Here is a 19,799-nt window from a genome sequence, read left to right as displayed (position 1 = left end):
AATTGACAAAATGTGATTGATAACACATTCCAAATTACCTACATGGAATTGTAATCGGTTCTGATCATTTTCAATACTTACTTCAATACACTGTTAAATTAAAGAAATGAATGAACCCTACTAGTGTCCCTATTCTGGGCATGTCATAATGGCCAAACAATCAGCAAAAATAGCAAAAATACAAGCTCACAACACGTTGCGTTGCAACACGTTGATTGTAGATTTGGTGTCAAGTGAAAAAAGTAAGGGACCAAGTATAGACCCCTGGGGAAACCCGATTAACGAAGTATAGTTTAAGTAAGTGGTCAAAAAGTAATCAGATTACATCACTTGATTACAAATACTGTACATGTGGGCAATTAATGTCAATTGCATTTTTTTCAACGTAACTTTCCCAACCCTGCTTTCCAATAGAGCCCATCACAAGTCATTATGCATGGTTACTATTACAATTATATGCAGGTAATTACTGTAGAAATCTGCAACTGACCACAGTTTTTATGTCATCTTCTTGGCCCTGTTTGGGAGTGGAATTATGAAGTGCGCAAATGTAAATGTTTTAGTTATGATTCTGTTAAATCATGTGAAAGTGGAAGGTTTTAGCATGTGAAGGAACTGTGAAGTAGGCTGCAAACAATACTGTTTGTATATCAAGATGACTCATAAACATCCTTCTAATGATGATTCATACAGAACTATACTATCCACCTGCGGCATTCTGTCCACTCTCTGAAATCCACCATTATTATAGAGCCAGAGACTGTCGCTGTGAAGTTCAAAGGCTGGCCTTTCTTATTTTCTGTTTTTACCAAAGAGAGGAAGGGGAAGAGAAAACACCTCTCTCTCCCTCTTCTCTCTTTCAGGTTGTGATCAAACAGACGAGAAGAACACAGTGGGTGTCCCAGACAAAAGGCTTCCATGTGTCTATGTGACTGTGTCTGCGTAGAACGCACATTGATTGCCAAAGCAATGTGTGTGTGTGTGTGTGTGTGTGTGTGTGTGTGTGTGTGTGTGTGTGTGTGTGTGTGTGTGTGTGTGTGTGTGTGTGTGTGTGTGTGTGTGTGTGTGTGTGTGTGTGTGTGTGTGTGTGTGTGTGTGTGTGTGTGTGTGCTTTACAGTTCTCATTCTTGGTGTGGATGGCCCATTACTCTGACTAATATATTGTAGAAGTGCAGCAGAGATAACTCCAAAGTATGATTTACTATTTTTGCAAACTTAACCACTTAATCCCTATACTAACTGTACTTAGTTAACCAGGGTCCCACAGGGTTCTATACTTGGTCCACTCCTTTTTTCCCTCTACATCTCTTTGCCGAATATAGCCGACAAGCTCACATCGCCTTGCATTGTGTTGCGACGCATTGTGAAATGTTGTGAACTTCTAGATTGGCTATTTTCTGCAAATGTTGGCGAATGTTCTCCTATTATAAGATTCCCAGAATAATTTGGTTAAGGAATTTAAAAACACTGTTGTGCATGTTCAGCGAGGGTAATGACTATAGGCCTGTCACTATAATTACATAATTGCCTGATTGCAATTATTTGAGATTGCAATTATTTTTGCATAATTGTTTTAATTGTTTCCATATTGAAAAATGTTCATACATTTTCCAAAATAGTGGAAATAGAAAACGTATTAAATATAACTTTTTTTTGGCCATAGTATATTCTTTATTTAGATTTTGGTACCGGTACCAATTCTTTGCATATTTACGTTATTTGTCATATCTTGCCTTGTGAAATTGTTGTTTCCAAACAGAAAGGCTGTGTCTAAATATGTTTCTATGTCCAAAGCCAAAAACACAATAAAATCGTTAATCGCATTTATTTGGATGACAATTAATCGTCAAGTAAAATCCCATGATCCCGACAGCCCTGGTAATGACAGCATTTCAGGTAAACGTTAAGCAATTTCTCGTCAGGTAAATTGCAGAACACCAGCTTCTCTATTTCTACCAAGGGGGACCACCACCATACCCTAAAGACGAAACTGGAAAACGTTTTGAGGAAGTTCTCACATCCTCCTCTCCTTTCCTTCTCCTCACCTTCACATTTCAATCCCAACCACTGGCTCATTCAAAGACAGTGGAAACTGCAGCCCCAGAGATCTAGAATCAGCTCATAGCTCTATCGTATGGCATCCTTGCTGCCGGGTAAAACACAAAAACTGATCTCAGATCTGTGACTTTGTGAAATATCTATTTTCAGGCTGGAATAGAATTGCTCATGCTCTGGTGAACTGAAACTTTTAGACCCATGACAGGATGAACAGATTGCACGCACACAGACACACAGACCCACAGACCCATGGACCCAGGACCCCTCCCCCCCCAGACACACACACATACACACACACACACACACACACACACACACACACACACACACACACACACACACACACACACACACACACACTCGCGCGCGCGCACACATGCACACGCACATACATACATACACATGTGACACTAGAGGACAGTAAAGTTTGCTCTGATGGGAAAATGTGTCATGTGGTTAAAAAGGTTGATGTTCTGCTTTCCGATGAGAAGTAAAGTGGCATTTGTGTTCATGGGAAGATGGGATCAATTAGAATTTTTTATGGCCAATAACGGGTCTCTGTGAAGTTGAGGGCTGTAAATCAATATGTCTGACGCTAAACTTCTCTAAACTCTTTATTAACTGGAAACTAGAATAACACAGGTATAAAGAGGAAGTAATGGAGAGATAGAGAGGATGGTCCCTTGTTGAAAGACACGTTAAAAATATATTGATTTCTGATTTAAAAAAGGATGAAGCAATGGGGGATGTGAGGATGGAGGGATGAATTTCCTTCCTTACTTCCTACCTACCTACTCCTATCTATCTGTCTGTCTGTCTGTCTGTCTGTCTGTCTGTCTGTCTGTCTGTCTGTCTGTCTGTCTGTCTGTCTGTCTGTCTGTCTGTCTGTCTGTCTGTCTGTCTGTCTGTCTGTCTGTCTGTCTGTCTGTCTGTCTGTCTGTCTGTCTGTCTGTCTGTCTATCTATCTATCTATCTATCTATCTATCTGATCTAGTTTGTTTTGACTAGTTTTTGTCCACTATGTTCTAGTTGACGTGGGCCTCAGGTATACAATCCCTTCCTGTTTTGGTTGTCAGAGAGAGTGAACTAAACGGTGCTTTTGTTTGACAACACAGTCCCACCCAGACTCAACCTTATTTGGCCTTTTGACAAGAAGTCTACAGTAGGCTAATTACAGCCAGAGGCTGTCCCTTAAAAAAGAAAAAATAGGCCACAAATAGGCCTACTATGGACAAATAGTAGGAATAAATAAATTGTGAGCTTGTAGATCTGCTATTTTCACTCTATTTGAAATAGCTAGGGACCTAGAAATGTAGTGGAGTAAAAAGTACAATGTCTAATTTGAAATGTAGCAGTGAAAGTCAAGTATGGTATCAAAAAATACAAATACTCAGTAAATTACAGTACTAAAGTACATTTACTTCATTACTGTCCAGTCCACCACTGCTAATAACACACATTTATAGCTGAATAAAACACTTTCTTTAAAAGAAAAATCTATGTATTTATCTATTCATTAAATCTGGCCCTGTAAAGTAAAGTGGTGGAGGAACAAGCAGTAACAATATGTTCTAATGTTTCCTTCAAACGCTTTATTTTTACCTCCATGCTTCAACTGGACTGTCTTCTCTTCATCCAAATGGCGCCCTCTACTGTCACAGAACAGACATGTCCAGTCAGCCCACCACTATCTTCAGGTCCAGAGTTTGTGTCCATTTCTCAGCACAAAAAGTATATAACCGATTAACTTGATTGAATACTTAACAGTTTGCAAATAGTTCAGTGGTACGATTATACAACGGATAGTTGATTAATTGGGCACCAATACCATCTGGGCACTATAGGACACAACTGAGCACACGTGGACCACAATGGAAATAAAGAAGTCAATCAATCAATCAAAAACACAAAAAGCCCAAAGGGTTTGTTTCCATTGTAGTCCTGTGTATTCAATTAATCGAGAAAACCCTTAAGATTTTTATAAAATCATATTGTATCTATCACCTTTGGCACAAGATTTGTTTGCGCTGCACCACCACCACCAAGAAATAAACACCACCAAGACTTCACCTATCACACCCTCGTCACGATCGTCATGGCGAAGCTTCAACCTGGCGTTTGCATTTTCTCTCTTTTTAGCCCGTACTACATAAACTACATATCTACATAAACGTTCAGATTTCAAATATAAAGTGCTTACCCTATGGCCACGGATGTTACAATTATATACGGGTCCTCAAAAGTACCCGTATATTCTGTATTATTGAATAAAAGTATTTTAATCCGGTCGGCGGCCATTTTCTCAGTTTTTTTCGCCATATGCTTTCAACTACATGACCCTATCGGCTGGAAGGTGTATTGTACCTTGATACAATATAACTCTATGAGAAAATGGCCACAAATCGGATTTAAAAGATTTGTATTGAACAATACGGAAGATATGGGTACTTCTGAGGGCCCGTACAGAATTCTAACATCCATGGCCATATAATACGCACTTTATATTTGAAATCTGAACGTTTATGTAGATGTATGGGCCAAGAATGGAGAAAATGCAAACACCAGGTTGAAGTTTCTTCATGTAATATATGACAGTCATGTTGCAGGGCAAGTCTGTCTATAGATATAAAGTCCAAATAGGGACCGGAGACCCTTCAAAATAGGTTGAGCAGTTTCCCCCCCGGGACAGTCTGGTATTTTAGATATTTTTGAGGTAAAACATGCAGGTGTTCATGATTATATTGAATATAATCATTCAATATAATATATTTATTCAAGGCCTCAAAAATAAGGCTCCAAACTCCCAAAACAAAATCTCATGTCTTACTAAATAAAGTACATCAATCAATCAATTATCCATCGATCGCACTGAACCGTCATGTGCGCGCACGCGGTGGGCACAACTTCTGCAGAATCTGCACTTCTAAAACACTGCAGCGTGTATTCCGTAGGACAGGTGGGCACCAATACCATCTTATCTTGGCACGAGGTGGAAAGACTGGTGACGCAAGGTTAGGGACAACTGAGCACCAAAACCATCTGGGCACTAGGGACATACCTGGACGAGTGGGCACTTAGGGGTGGAGATAACTGGGCACCTGGACGAGTTAGGATTTGTGTCCACAAGTGTTGTTTTAACTTTACATAGCATGCTACTTAAATGTGTTGTTGGTAAAGTGATATTTAACCCACTGTTCTTTAAACCCCCAAACACAACACACCACGCGAGGTTAAAAGTACAATATAAGAGTTTTGCCAAAACAGTACTGAGGTCAAAAGTATATTATAACAGAGTTTCAAAGTACTATATGCCCACTCGTCCAGGTGCCCACATGTCCCAAGGTCCCACTCGTCCTAGTGCCCAGTTATCACGGTGTCCCACCTCTCCAGGTGCCCACTCATCCAGGTGCCGAGTTATCTCCACCCCTAAGTGCCCACTCGTCCAGGTGCCCACATGTCCCTAGTGCCCAGATGGTTTTGGTGTACAGTTGTCCCTAGTGCCCACGTCCCCAGGTGCCACTCGTCCAGGTGCCCAGTCATCCCAAAAAGATGTCTCTAAGTGCCCACCTGTCTTGTTAGAGACGATTAGTCTCCATATCTGGCTACTGCTGGCTGGCAACTCTATATGCCCTGAACATTTAGCCTGGTAACCCTCCCTCCGGAAATCTCATTTCTATTTGAATCGAATAGAAATGAGATTTCCGGAGGGAGGGTTTACCAGGCTACTGAACATTCGCAACACTTACTTTTGGGCTTGTTTTCATAGACTTGGTTGCTTGTTTCTCTCGCGAAACCTGGCAACGCTGCACAAATAACCGAAGAAGAAGAAGAAGAAGAAGAAAATTCAAGATGGCAGCCATCATGATGCAGCGCTGCTTGACAGCAGCTGTCAAAGTTAAAAGTATAACTCCCACTTTTACAGGTAGGTCTTACATTTACCTCAACACCTCTGTGGCAGCACTTTACATTCTGGCAACGTTTAAATATCTTGCCCTTGATTTCCCTAAAAAGCTGTTTACAATGAAGTTCTTAAGCTAACCTTAGCATACCAGCTACTGTTGTGATCATCTCTGTTTGAAGGTCCTCATACATTATTATTATTTTGACTGGGACTTAAAATCCGTTTAGCTGTTTACTAATCTGTTAAACATAGTGTTGCTATTTCTCTTACATCTAGTGTTTAAATGATGCAAATCATGTTGTTGTCTTCAATGTTTAGTTTCAATGTACAGATTATTGCTTTTTCCCCCAGGATATTCTGCTGTTAGACTGGTAATAGGCCCTTGGTTTACTTATGATCCTAAATTACTATTTCTATGCATTTGATGTATTACCTTGTGTTGTCCTTGCTTACTGTGAATCGCTCTGTTTGAAGAGCGTCTGCTAAAAACCTAAATTGTATTGTCTTGATTGCAGCAAGGAGGTGTTTGCTCTCAGCAGCATACACAGACACCACACTATGGGAGTCAAGAGAGAAAGATCCCCAGAACTTGGGTAAGTGATTAATATTGATCTCCTAATGTACCGTAAAGCAGGGGTCTTCAACAATCGCCCGGAACCCCGCCTAGGGGGTCCTCAGAGTTACTGCAGGGGTCAGGGGGGCCGCCAAATCTCTGTGTGATTTTTTTTAACCACTTAAACCCTTATCCCTATTCTGAGGGGAACATTAGTCGAAAATAGCAGATCTAGCAGAATAGCAGCTCACAACGCCTCACAGAGTGAGGGTTGTGAGCTTGTAGATCGGCTATTTTCAGCAAAGACGTTTAGTGTAGGGGGGGAAAAAGAGCAGACCAAGTATAAGTTAGTATAATTTGAGGGTTTAAGTGGGTAACTGTCTGCAAATAAAATACACATTAACATGAAACCAACACGACGCTACACAATGATCCTACTTCATCTCTCTCTCAGCTAGGGGGGTCCTTGGCCTGAAAAACGTTGAAGACTCCTGCTGTAAAGAGCTTCTGTACATTATTACCGACATCAATTACAACTGTATGTACTGTATATTGATGGAGCCTCCATCCATGGGGTCTCACAGGATTTGGGTTACTGACTGGTTACTAGTCAGGGGAGCTCTTTTGTGTTCTCTCCCTCTATTTTGTGTACCCTCCCTCTATAATAGCGGGATATAGAGTGTGTATCATATTTAACTCTGGGAGTGTACAAATGGATAAATTAGCATTGTGGAATTCACTGTGTGGTTACAAATTAAGGGCTGAAGAAGTGACATATACATATATATATATATATATATATATATATTAGACAAATATCCACATCGGATATGTTCTTCAGATGCAAAATGTTAATGTGTGCGCGCTTGATGAACACAGGGTGGCAGTATCACAGTGTCTTCTCTCCATAAGCACTCACAGCAGCCTATAAGGACCATCATGGCATCATGGACAATTTTATACTTGGTATTGATATATATTTTATACTGTATATATTTTTGTCTTAACAGCTCTGTTAGCCTCAGCCATGGACAGGACGTATGACAGGAAGTTGCCTGTTAGCTCGCTGACTATATCTCGGGTAAGATGTGTACGCTGAAATATATTTCAGTTCAGGAATTAGAATGAAGGTTGGAGGCACCAGGGGAAACGTATAATAATAATAATGTTTTTCTTTTGTTTCCTTTTCAGTTTGTTGACAATATAACGTCAAGAGAAGAAGTTGAGCAAGCAGAGTATTACCTTTATAAGTAAGTGGAAACACAGGAGTATCAAACTTTCTCCGTTTCATTCACATGCCAGCTTCAGTTGCAACCAATCACTGTTTGTTGTGACATGAAGTCTGTTGAATTTTGTTCATTTAGTTTTTATTTATTTATTTAGCCTTTATGTATAAATATATATATATATGTAAACCCATTGAGATCAGAAATCTCTTTTACTAGGGAGCCCTGTTCAGGTTGGTGTTCAGTTAGGCTACATGATTTTTGTCTGTGATTATGCCAGATCTTTGTTATTGACTGTTCCTTCTGGACTTTGCACCAACTGTTAATATGATTAGAAGATTTAGCACATTTCTTAATCACACGCGGTGACGCGGTACTTCTCAAACAGTTTACAGTTCAATAGTTTGTAGTGTTTGAATGAATGCCTGAGTTTTGTTATTTATAATCGCGTTGGCAACCAAAAATAGCAGATCGACAAGCGTCGTGCTGCGACGCGTTGTAAGCTTGTCGATCTGCTATTTTTGGTAAAAGCTTTCCCCTCAAAAACAGAAAAGTCACTCGCATAGAGCCCTGAGGGACTCCGCTCAACCATATGGGGTTTAAGTGGTTAAATTCTTCCCCCTGTAGGTTCCGTCATAGCCCTAACTGCTGGTACCTGAGAGACTGGACTATGCATGGATGGATCAGACAGTGTCTCAAATATGGAACCAGGGACAAAGCCATATACACACTTAAAAACAAGGTACACACTCCACACAATAAACCAATGTTTAATCAATTCAGTTTATACTGTACTTAAATATTCACTTGTCTATGTGCTGGACACTAAAGACACACTATACAATATTATTTCTGTGTAATTCATTTGTGTGTGTGTGTGTGTGTGTGTGTGTGTTCAGGTTCAATATGGAATGTTCCCAGATGACTTCACTTTTAACCTATTGATAGATTCATACATTAAGGAGGAAGACTTCAAAGGTAATACATTGTATTTACTATATTTGATATTTTGTTTACATATTTTTTTCATATGATTGTAATAGATGATTAACAGATGAATTATTTTCCAACTGGTGACATAAAAAAAATTATAGAATGACGACGAATGTTACTGTAAGGACGTTGAACTGTTCTTTATTATTGTTCAACTTACCAGTTAAAAGGAAAAGCAAATTGTTTTGGTAAACCTCTTACTGCTTTAAAATACTGTGATATGATATGTTAATAAAGCCGTTCATTACACTGTTTCTCAATGTCAGGTCCGGGGACCACCAAGGGTCCAAATAGACCCTTACAAGTCTGTAACTCATATATAATCATCAAGGATTTAACAATGCAGTGGTCCCCTGCCCGCAGCTTGAGAAGAGCTGGCCTAATGCATATCAAATTGAGGTCATTGAAATAAAAAAGATTGAGAATCACTGGTTTATTATGTTTTTGTTTATTTCTTTTGTTCTAAGGTGCGTGTTCAGTAGTTGAAGAGGTGATGCTTCAAGAGGCCTTTGACCTTCCATCTACACAGATCCTATCCTTGTATGCTTTGAGCAGTTACCTAGCAACCAAGCCAGAACTCACTGTAAGGACATTTCTACATTGTTTGAGTTTAGCCATTCTGAATTTTGCTGAATGTTAGTTTAAAATAAGAAAACAAATATACATTATTATATATAACAAAAAACTTATGACTGCCTTATATTAAAAAACGTTATTTTCGAATTAAAATGTTTGTGCAGTGAAATATTAATTGGGTTTAAATTAAACCACGCTCCATAGGATCAACAGTAAAAAGGCATCACTTGAATATCTCTAAATCGTTTGCCATTAGACATACAGTACGTACATCTGTTAGAGTAGTACATGAAAGGCATAAATGTAATCGTGTTAATCAAGTCATACACAACATTAGCTGGCACACAAATAGAGTATCGAAGTCCTGAAGTCCGGAAGTATTTTCTCTATTGAAAATACCATAGGGTCACTGTGTTCTAAAAATAAACAAATGAGCACTGCGATTCTGTCAAGTATGTGACTGTTGTTTATGATATTGAGTTACATTTGAACGTCTGAATTTGGAGAAAATGTATACATTTTCTTTCTCTTTGGATAAATTAGTACTGTTTCACTGTCAGTTGTTGCTTCATATCCATATGAGTAAAGTTGCAGGGCTCATTTGTTTATTTTTGGAACACAGTTCTTATATGCCATAAATACTATGGTATTTTCAATAGAGAAGATAACTCTTTGACCCAGGGGGACAGCGGTGATGTCAGACTTCGGTTCTCTATAAGAAGGATCTAAAAGTAGGGATGTCTTCAAGCAGTAAGGTTATAACTGTCCTATTATGTTCAGGTGGCAGAAGAGAGGATGCTGGGCGCTGCGCTGCTGATCGCTGGACTCAAGCAAGACAACACTGTGGGCTTGAGTGCTCAACTTCTCGGCCATTCCCTCCTAGGTGTGTACTGAACATTCTGCTTCATTTCCTTCTCTCACACACTACATGCTCATGGCTGATTTGTTTTAAAATAGTCATGCAAAGGTTAACTAATCGATTATATATTAATTAATAGATTTATAGATTTTAATAAAATGTTAGATTTTCAAAAAAAATCTCAGATCTACAAGCTCTCAACGCGCCTCTATGCAACGCGTTGTGAACTAGTAGATCCAGCCATTTTAAATGTTTGCGTGACACTGTTGTACGACGAAGTATAAATGGCGCTTAGAATAATCGCTTTAGTCTATTATAAAAAATCTATTAGAATCTTTCTCCTGTTATTTAAAAAAGAAAATTATCCAACGAATTGATTATTTGATTAATCAAAAAAGGAATCGATAGAATAATCGCTAAGAAATAACCGATAGTTGCTTTCCTAGTCTAAAACTCCACTATTGTTCTCTTTTTACCTTCGTCCCTGTCCAGGCAAGTTGGAGATGACCAAGGGCATTAACGCTGTTTTCAAAGGCATGCCTCTCATCTGGACCAATGGTTATCTGGGCCGAGCCCTGGCTGTCATGGAGAGAGTGGCTGCCACGCCAGGAGATATCGGACTGTCCCAGGACACGGTAAGGCCTTGAAATGGAACTCGGATTTCAGCCGTCACGGCCAAAGACAATATTTCCTCTTTCATGTATGGGTCATGATCACCTCAGGAAGAAGAGGAACATGTCTTGCCGTGGGTGGCGCCTAAACCACATCTGTTTATTTAGAGCCAGCACAAAGTAACAATGTCCAGAGGCCTTTTAGGGATGTGTGGCTTTCAGATGTGTTAAATTACAGATTATGTTACCATTATGGCATCCTTACACGTAAACTCACTCTGAACTGAGATGCCCTTTTCTGTCTTTAGTGGAGATATATCTTAGACATGGAGATGAGGCTGGGGAAATAAAATTAACAACGTTGAGGGTTGTAAGCTGACGTGTTGTGAACTTGTGAGCTTGTAGATCGTCTCTTTTCGCAAATTTTATGCAACTGTCGTACAATTAACTTAAGTGGTTAGTCCTACTAATCGATTTAGTTGATTATAAAATGTATTACAATTTAGCTTTGCGTCAATTAATCGAAAAAGTAATCAATAGAATAATCGTTAAGAATAGAATCGATAGTTGTAGCCCTACAACATTGCATGTACACATATAGCAGAGACAGTCCATTGTTACTTTCCAGGTGGGGTGTGTGACGCAGACAGAGTGCTCATCTGCTGAGACGGACCACATGCGCTGTCACGACAGCTATGTTATTTGTACACACATGCACGTAGCACCTCTAATCCTGTTTGTCCTGTCCAATTCAATAGTCCAGTTTTGTCAGCATCTAATGAAATCTGGAGGAGCCTGGGGGAGAGTCAAACGTCTGTGAGAATCACCACAATGGAAGCTAAACTCTAGCTGTCACACGGCAGCGGAGCAATAATGTAGAACTGATAGAACCTGTGCAGGACAGGGAGGAAATATTAAAGCGCAAATGAACATGCTGGTGGTGATGAGTGCCCCAGGGACATGGTTGTGTCTGAAGCTGTCCTGGTTCTGTGTCCTGGACTGTTATATAGGCGTCCCAGCTTTCTGTTTGCCCGTTCACTAAGTCATAGTTGGAAACTTAGCGTGCATGCCTGTGTGAACGAATCAGGCTTGTACACTTGGGTTGGGGTTCAGTTAACCACTTTCAACCTGAAACAAATTCAACATGTTTCAAGAATAAATGGCAAATAGCAAAAGTAGCACAACTGCAAGCTCACAATATGTGAGGTTATTTCGCCACCCGACACCATCATAATGATTGATTGACTACTTAATTAGTCAAAAATGTTAAACTGCACAAAGGTACAGTAAAGTTTTTAGACTAAAAGGATGACACAAAAAAAGTCCAGGGGAAGTATGCAGAAGGGCTTAATTGGTTAAATGGTGAAGGAATTGGAATTTCTTCAGAAAGGTAAAATATTTCCCCCCAAAATGGCAAAACAAGTACACGGGCAGTTTACGCAGTTTCCTTTTTAAAACTGTGAAATTGTTTGAATTCTGGTGAGCTGTGCACAAACCCAAGTCAATGCTGTGTGCCTCCATTGACACACTTTGACAGTCTTTCATTCCTATTTTGTTTCTCTGACAGCTGGGCACCCTGAATACTTTGCTGCAGGAGCTGTCCTCTGCCTCAGATTCTGACTCCTCCTCCTCCTCCGGAGAAGAGGAGTCAGGTGGTGAGGAGGAGCGACCGGAGGAGGCCAAGCTAGATGAGGAGGATGAAGAGGAGCGGACGAAGCTTCCTCTCTATGCCAGCAGATTCAAGGTACAGTAGGTGTTAAAAGGGATCGTTCACCCCCAAAATGACTTTTTCTATAGATTAGTCACCCCATGGAGACTTGAATTCATAGATATGTTTTTGTTTTTGTTGCATTCCTAAGCCAATAATTTGATGACAGGCAGCGGTGCCGGTAGGAGACACAAAGAGTCTCCTTTGTCTCTCCTACGGGAACCGCTGCCTACCGGTCCGCTGGTCATCAAATCATTGGCTTACTTAGGAATGCGACATAAACAAAAAAATATCTCCATGGGGTGACACATCGATAGAAAAAAAGTCATTTTGTGGGTGAACTATCCCTTTAATGTACTGCTCATTAGGGGTGTGCCGATACACTCATTTCACGAAACGATACGATATTGGGCTCACAACTTCGATACGATTTCGATACGATACGCACTTTTTTATTATGAAAATATATGGGGGAGAAAAAAAGCAAATGCAAACAAATAATTATGTTTTTGCATTATTCAGACATGCAAACTTGTAGCTTTTCAGCTACAATAGCCGTTTTGAATCCAAATAGGGCAATAGTGTTACACCTGACCCGAAAAAAAAAACATGTTGTCACCCTTTTCACCTCGGGGCTGTTTGCATGCCTGATTATTATTATTGTAAAAAAAAAAAACCAGAACGATACATATCGTCACGAAAACGTATCGCGATATATCGCGGGACGATAAATCGGCACACCCCTACTTCTCATGTTATTTTATTTGGATGTTAGCCCATTACAAGTAGTCGAATAACAGTGTCCCTTATTGTCACCACTGCTAAATTTGTTTGTTGATTTCCATACGAAACTCTTGAGTGATGTTGTGGAGCTTGTGCATCCAATGCTAACATAAGTGAGCTATGCCTCCGCCTTCTCTCTAGGAACTCAGCAGCCAGCTGGAGTCGCAGGGTAGGGTGGATCCGGCTTCCCTGCAGGCTCTGGTGTCTGCCCTGGCCCATCAGGCCCTGGCTACCGCTGAGCAGCCCGATCTTGACCAGTACCAGAGCAGCCTGCGGGACTGGGAGGTCGAGAGGAGACACCTGATCCACAGGGAGAAGGAGATGATGCAGAAGGCGGAGGTGGAGAGACAGGAGAGGATGGCTGCCAGAGCTGCAGCACAGCAGGCCTATGAAGCTGGACGTCACTGACCACGTATTGTTCACCGTCTGCATTGTGTACATTGAGTATTGTTTTGTCTCTGCAAAGCTGTACAACTGCGTAATTGTTTATATGTTAACCATTTTGTCTGTCAAATCAGGTTTTGTTATTGTTTATTTCCTGTTACTGTGTGCTTCTGGTACAAATGAAGGCATACATATAATTTGTTTTCATGGATGTTTGTTGGCAAATTAAAAGTGTCCTCAAAATAACAGATTACAAAATGTCATTCTCATTGGATTTTGTGGCATATCTACAGTATGTAGATCTGTTGTGGACAGTAAGACTGTATGTACTGTATTATTAGTGGAATTTACACACATCAATTGGGAAGTCTAGTGGTCGCTATGACCTCATGTAAGCAAAAAAAGCAAGGAACAAGCCAAGGAAAATATCTTAGCATCACGTACATCCTCCCACTCCTTTTCCTCCCCTCTGTCCTAGAAGGTGTGTATACACACACATGTGGAACTGGGATTTTATCTCAAAAGCATCTTTGAACCTTTTCTCCCAGGAGAATGAAAGCCATGTTACACAACAACACAGAGTAGAACCGCTGCTCGCCGGTCAAGAGAACGCGCGAGTCCTCTGCACAGATGGCAGCTCACTTATGAACAGAACCCTTCTTCTGCCTGACACAAAGAAAAGTACAGCAGGTCCTGACAATTCTTCACTGTCGGACAGAAACCTCGTATCTCCATATTTCAAATTTGTTTTGTTTTGTTGTAAATTAATACCCTACTTCATACGAGAGTATCGCACAAAAGCAGTGAAAACAGCAGATGTACATGCTCACAGTGAGGTTGTAGATCAGCTATTTTCACTATTTTTAAATGTTTTTGAAATAATTAAGGAATGTTTTTTGGACATACAAGGTTTCTACCCGACAGCAACGAATCGTACAGTAGGTCTAATAGACAAGTGAATCTGAAGTGTTGATTCTAACGGTTCAAGAACAAAGAATTATCTGCTCATCGGTCTAAATGCTCCCAGCCTCCCGCAGTGCAATTTTATTGGACATTTACAATGTTTCAACCGTCGGGTCTTCATCATACATAAATGACATACAAATGAATGTGCGTCAGGAAAATCTGGATCAGGAAATGGGCCAGTCCCAAAATCAAAGCTACTGTATACCCGACCTGAAGTAATTGGTATTCATTTACTACTGTACACGTTGACTCCATATTTCAACTTATAGTGTTTTTTTTTCTCGTGAATTTATGCCGTACTTCGTCATACAAGCGTGTTGCACAAAAGTAGTGAAAATATATTTATCACGACGCGTTGCGATCTGCTATTTTCACTATTTTATTTAAAAAAATTATAATAGAAAAGGATTGCTTTTGGAAATGCAAGGTTTCCACCTGACGGCGACGATATACAATTAGTGTTGCATCAGGTACAGGTAATGAGGACACCATTTACTGTATATTCTCAAACTAATTAAGAGATAAGACATTCGAGTATTAAAAAAGAAATGTACATCACTACCTAGACAGAGCGCCACTATTTACTGTATATAGAAACCGCTTCTCATGTACTGGAATATTAAAAAACGAAAATATACAATACAAACCCTCCAGTGAAACCTATTACCGGCAATGTGTAGGCTCTTAATGAGCCGTTTCGGATGGAAGCTGTCTCCTCTAAGTAAAGTTTCTATCGGAGGGCTTGCGGAACAGATCTGTATGTTGAGTATTGCCATCCATAATGACCAGAACATCAAGAAAACGAATGCTAAGGTGAAACTCAAATGATCGTTAGAAGAATTCAGATACTGGTCAACTCATCCAGGGTCTCTGGTGTGCCTGTCCAAATGATTAACAGGTCGTTGGTACATGCATAATATTAGAAAAATATGAATTAACACAAAATTACTTTTAAAGAGACGCATGATATTCTAAGAGCCACGCCAGCATTAGTTTTCTAATAATATTAGAAATATGGAATGATGTAGTGTTGGTACATGCGTATATTATACGCATATATATGCGTATATTATACACTGTACATGCGCATATTACACGCATGTACCAAAGCTACATCTGTTCCCCAAACCCACCGATTTATAGACCTGACGGTCAAAACGTTGCACCTTCAATAAAATTGCACTGTGGGAGCAATTAGAAAAGTGCGTGAATAATTAATGTTTTTTCTTGAACTTTAGTAGCCTCTTCTTTATCCTGCACCCGTCAAGTTTGTTGTGGATGTGTGTGCATTACCCTGGACTTGTATTTGATTAGTTGTTACCCCTGTCTATGAGTTAAACTACCTGTACTGTATGTAAAATGTTGACATAAATGTGGGGAAACAAAAAGAAAAATGAAACGCGGTTGTGCGATGACGTATATGCATGAGGCTTAAGCCTCTTGTTGTGACTCCACTGTATGTACAGTACAAAGATAAGTTATCAGTGGAGAGAAAAAGACCCAAACCTTTGTGGACCACATAATGTGTTAATTCCACATTATGTTGCAGCTATTCAGTATTCATGGCATGATTCTTAGGAAACAGCTTGGTATGCAGAGCAGGATGAATATGAGGCATACACACAAACAAGAGCTATTGTAATCCATAGACTGCTTGCTGACTGCTTCCCTGAGAGCTCAAATGCTTTTGCTCACAGTTGATTCAGCATATACAAGAGATAAGGGACAACTTAAGATACAGTTATACTACAGCCTGTCAGTGAGTAGAGGGGCTGTCTGGTAATCAGAAGGTCACTGTCGCTTCCCAGTCCCCGGTCGAAGTGTCCCTTCAAAGGAAGTGATTGAACTTAGAACTGAATGGACTGTCCCTGACTAAACGGGAACATGAGTTCTTAAATGTAGTGGTTTATTACTCCCTTAGTGGGGGGGCTGTAGATACAGTATTGGCAAGACACATTGACATATCTGTGTGTGTTCCACTTGAAAAATACTTATAAGCTATACTCTATGGTTTGTATGACGCAATGTTTACCTTGCTAAAATAAAGATAGTAGTAGTAATTTAATCACCAAAACGGCAATCATTAGTAACAACAATGTCTGATATAGCATTCTCTGACAACTTTCTTTCACCTTTTCACCCATACAAGCACTTTTTCGAATCATTGGCTCAAGTAAGGCCGGGGGATATTTATAACTGTTGACTTTGTCCAATGTGGCTAATGGCTTTTTTGGCAATTTGGATGTTTGACCAAGTATAAGACAGGTGTGCTAACACAGCTAATGATGCCAGTAGGGTGTCTGGGGAAAGGTCAGGAGGTTGGGCACCCAGATCAGTGGTTATTGGATGTTCGTTCCCGTCTAAGTGTTTTAAAAGGTCTGTGTTGTAGGTTTTGGGGGAGGGGACGGGGTAAATGTGGGGAAACTCACAGCTGGTGATAATCATGTTTTATTTGAGATACGTAAATGTTCCAAACTCAACAAGAGAAGAGACAGGCATTACGATAATATCTGACATGGATCCTGGACACACAGACCACTTGTTGTCCAAGACACTTGGTGTACTGGAAATGCTGTACTGGAAATGCCTGTTGGTGGAATATGCTTGCTCAAATACATTGGTTTGCTCTCAAGGAAGAATCTCTAATAAAGTCAGCACTTCTCCATCAAATTGTTAGCTACAATGATTACCCTCCATTCTGAACAGTATGTTCTCTAAAATGATTAATGAACTAATTATCTTGTTGGCTAGATTTCAAATACATACACATGCACACACGCATGAACACACACATTCTCTCTCTCTCACACACACACACACACACACACATACACACACACACACACACACACACACACACACACACACACACACACACACACACACACACACACACGCATACATGCACGCGCACACACAAATTATCTCTCTCTCACACACACACACACACACACACACACACACACACACACACACACACACACACACACACACACACACACACACACACACACACACACACACACACACACCTAACTGCTGCTCTTAACCCTTTGTGGCATATAATTGACATTCTCACTGTTGTTTTTGTCAGAATATACAGGATGGTGAAAAAAAATTACCAAGAAAAAGATGCAATGCAATGGCTTACAAAACTTACTTTTATTCTGCTGCAGTATGTAAATGTAGCCTTTCATATATTTCTCCTCTTCAGTTTGAACTAAAGTCAACAGGAACAGTCAACAGATTTGTCTATGTTTTATTTATAGGTGTGAGTCATATGAGGGATAACTAAGAACCCAATATGTCTTTGTTCCATTTGACAGATACCCGTACAAGATGTTGCTGGCTGTCTTGTTCTTGGCTGGCCTGTGCACAGCCCAAGTCTCTAGAGAAAGATTATGTTTATTAATCTTTCATTATTCATCAAGGATGGCAGCAACATGTTTAACATTTTAAACCTCTCAGAGAGAGATATAAGTGAAAACAAATAAGGTCTAATTTCTCTGATATTTTGCTTGGGGGATATGGATGATTTTTATGTGTTCTGACACGGGCATATTGCTTTCTTTTGTTATGCATTAATAAAGAGCACAGTCATAGGGGAATAATTAGAAATTAGATAACTTCGTGGTCTGATTAATTTGCTTGTTATCTGACTGAAGATCTGAAGTGACAGTAATGTATAATCCTTTGCAACCGATTGCGAATTTTAAACATTTTACAAAACTGCTAAACAAATCTTATAGTAGTATGTTGTATAGCCTATTATAAACAAAGATCTAGTAAATCATTAGGGAATACTGTAGGCTAGGCCTTATGCCGTAGGCCTATTTATGCTCCGTCATGCGCCAGAAATATCAGACCCATATGAGCTCAAAACGCGTCGCATCCACGCCTCATGCTACAAAGCATCGGGCATAAGTCAGACACAACTTATTAGGTGGTGATTGAGATTTATAGTAATCCCCAAGGCAAGGTTGACCCAACAGTGGCTTGCTCAGGGTGAGGGCATGGGGGAGCAGTTTGAGGTTCTAGCTCAGGGGTACTTAACCAGGCGACACAAAGCATGGTTAATTCCTTGTGCTCAGTAGCTCAGGGACCGCTACCTCCTGAGCTACCGCGTAAAATGACTCACTAAATGCTTTAAATAATAAAAATAAACTTTGGGACTTTGGGAAAGAATGTTGACTCAACCCTGAGTTGACACTGATGGAAGACCACTATACTTCCCCCAAACTGTGACGATACACAGTGAAAACAGAGATTTTTAACTGAACTCAAAGTTAACCACTTAAGTCAGTACAGTATCACGCAATATGACAGCTTGTCATAGGGGAATAATTAGAAATTAGATAACTTCGCGGTCTGATTAATTTGCTTGTTATCTGACTGAAGATCTGAAGATCTAATCTTAGATGAGATATAGTTAATCATTAGGGAATACTGTAGGCTAGGCCCTATGCCATATAGGCCTATTTATGCTCAGTCATGCGCCAAAAATATCGGACCTAGTGCTTGCCAACGTGTCGTCACCACGGGGGGGCGTGGCATAGTAGCTGCAGACATACTGGTGGGGGGCAATGTTAAGTCAACCTGTTTATACCCCACAAAGATGTCCGCCACTACCAAATGACACTTGTTGACGCCCCCTTCAGGATTTTTGAGCTCAAAACGCGTCGCATCCACGCCTCAAGCTATAACGTATCGGGCATGGAGAGACAGACTGACTTGTGGGTATGTATGAATTAACTTGTTAGCGAATGAATGGGGGGAGCGTGGGCTAGCAATGTACACCTCCTGCTTTCCGGCTTCCGTGCCTACCTGAACTATCCCTATGCTGGATTTTAGAAAATGTTCACCTTTAATGAGCATGACAATAGGAACGCCAGGTTGAAAGTGGTTCAAATTAACACTCCAGATTCTACTATGTACAGTATGTACTGTAGGGACTCATGCATGGCTCAGGTGCGCTGCAGTTGGCTACACCCCTCAGAATAGTCACATCCCTGTCGTCCTACTGCCCCCAGTGACTCAGTAGTGATGCAAATCAAGTTGTTGTGCGTCACGTACCGTAATCCTCATCAGATTCAGAACAGAACAGAACAGAGCCCTCACATTTGCATAGCTCATCAACTAAACACGTAGCTATAGTGGGTAGAGAGGCCGTCCGGTAATAAG

General features: G+C 40.3%; 1 protein-coding gene across 1 annotated transcript; it reads left to right on the top strand.

Moving 5' to 3' along the window:
- The first annotated feature begins 5,899 nt into the window (after window positions 1–5,899).
- mrps27 (mitochondrial ribosomal protein S27) lies at window positions 5,900–13,921 on the top strand. Its single transcript, XM_080433993.1, has 11 exons — window positions 5,900–5,980; window positions 6,475–6,552; window positions 7,523–7,593; window positions 7,704–7,762; window positions 8,366–8,480; window positions 8,638–8,716; window positions 9,199–9,314; window positions 10,088–10,190; window positions 10,659–10,801; window positions 12,345–12,521; window positions 13,410–13,921. Exons 1-11 carry the CDS (start codon window positions 5,908–5,910, stop codon window positions 13,674–13,676), a joined length of 1,281 nt encoding a protein of 426 aa, XP_080290119.1. The 5' UTR covers window positions 5,900–5,907; the 3' UTR covers window positions 13,677–13,921.
- Window positions 13,922–19,799: the final 5,878 nt, after the last annotated feature.

Source organism: Gymnoscopelus braueri (genome assembly GCF_963280865.1).
Source record: "Gymnoscopelus braueri genome assembly, chromosome: 7".
Taxonomy (NCBI): Eukaryota; Metazoa; Chordata; class Actinopteri; order Myctophiformes; family Myctophidae; genus Gymnoscopelus; species Gymnoscopelus braueri.
The sequence above is the reverse complement of the archived record's forward strand: the minus strand, read 5'-3'. Positions and strand labels throughout refer to the sequence as shown.

Coding starts and splice junctions, on each gene's coding strand:
- mrps27 (XM_080433993.1), top strand. CDS start 5,908: ATGGCAGCCATCATGATGCAGCGCTGCTTGACAGCAGCTGTCAAAGTT. Junction 7,594..7,703: donor GCTCGCTGACTATATCTCGG/GTAAGATGTGTA, acceptor TTTCCTTTTCAG/TTTGTTGACAATATAACGTC. Junction 7,763..8,365: donor GCAGAGTATTACCTTTATAA/GTAAGTGGAAAC, acceptor TTCCCCCTGTAG/GTTCCGTCATAGCCCTAACT.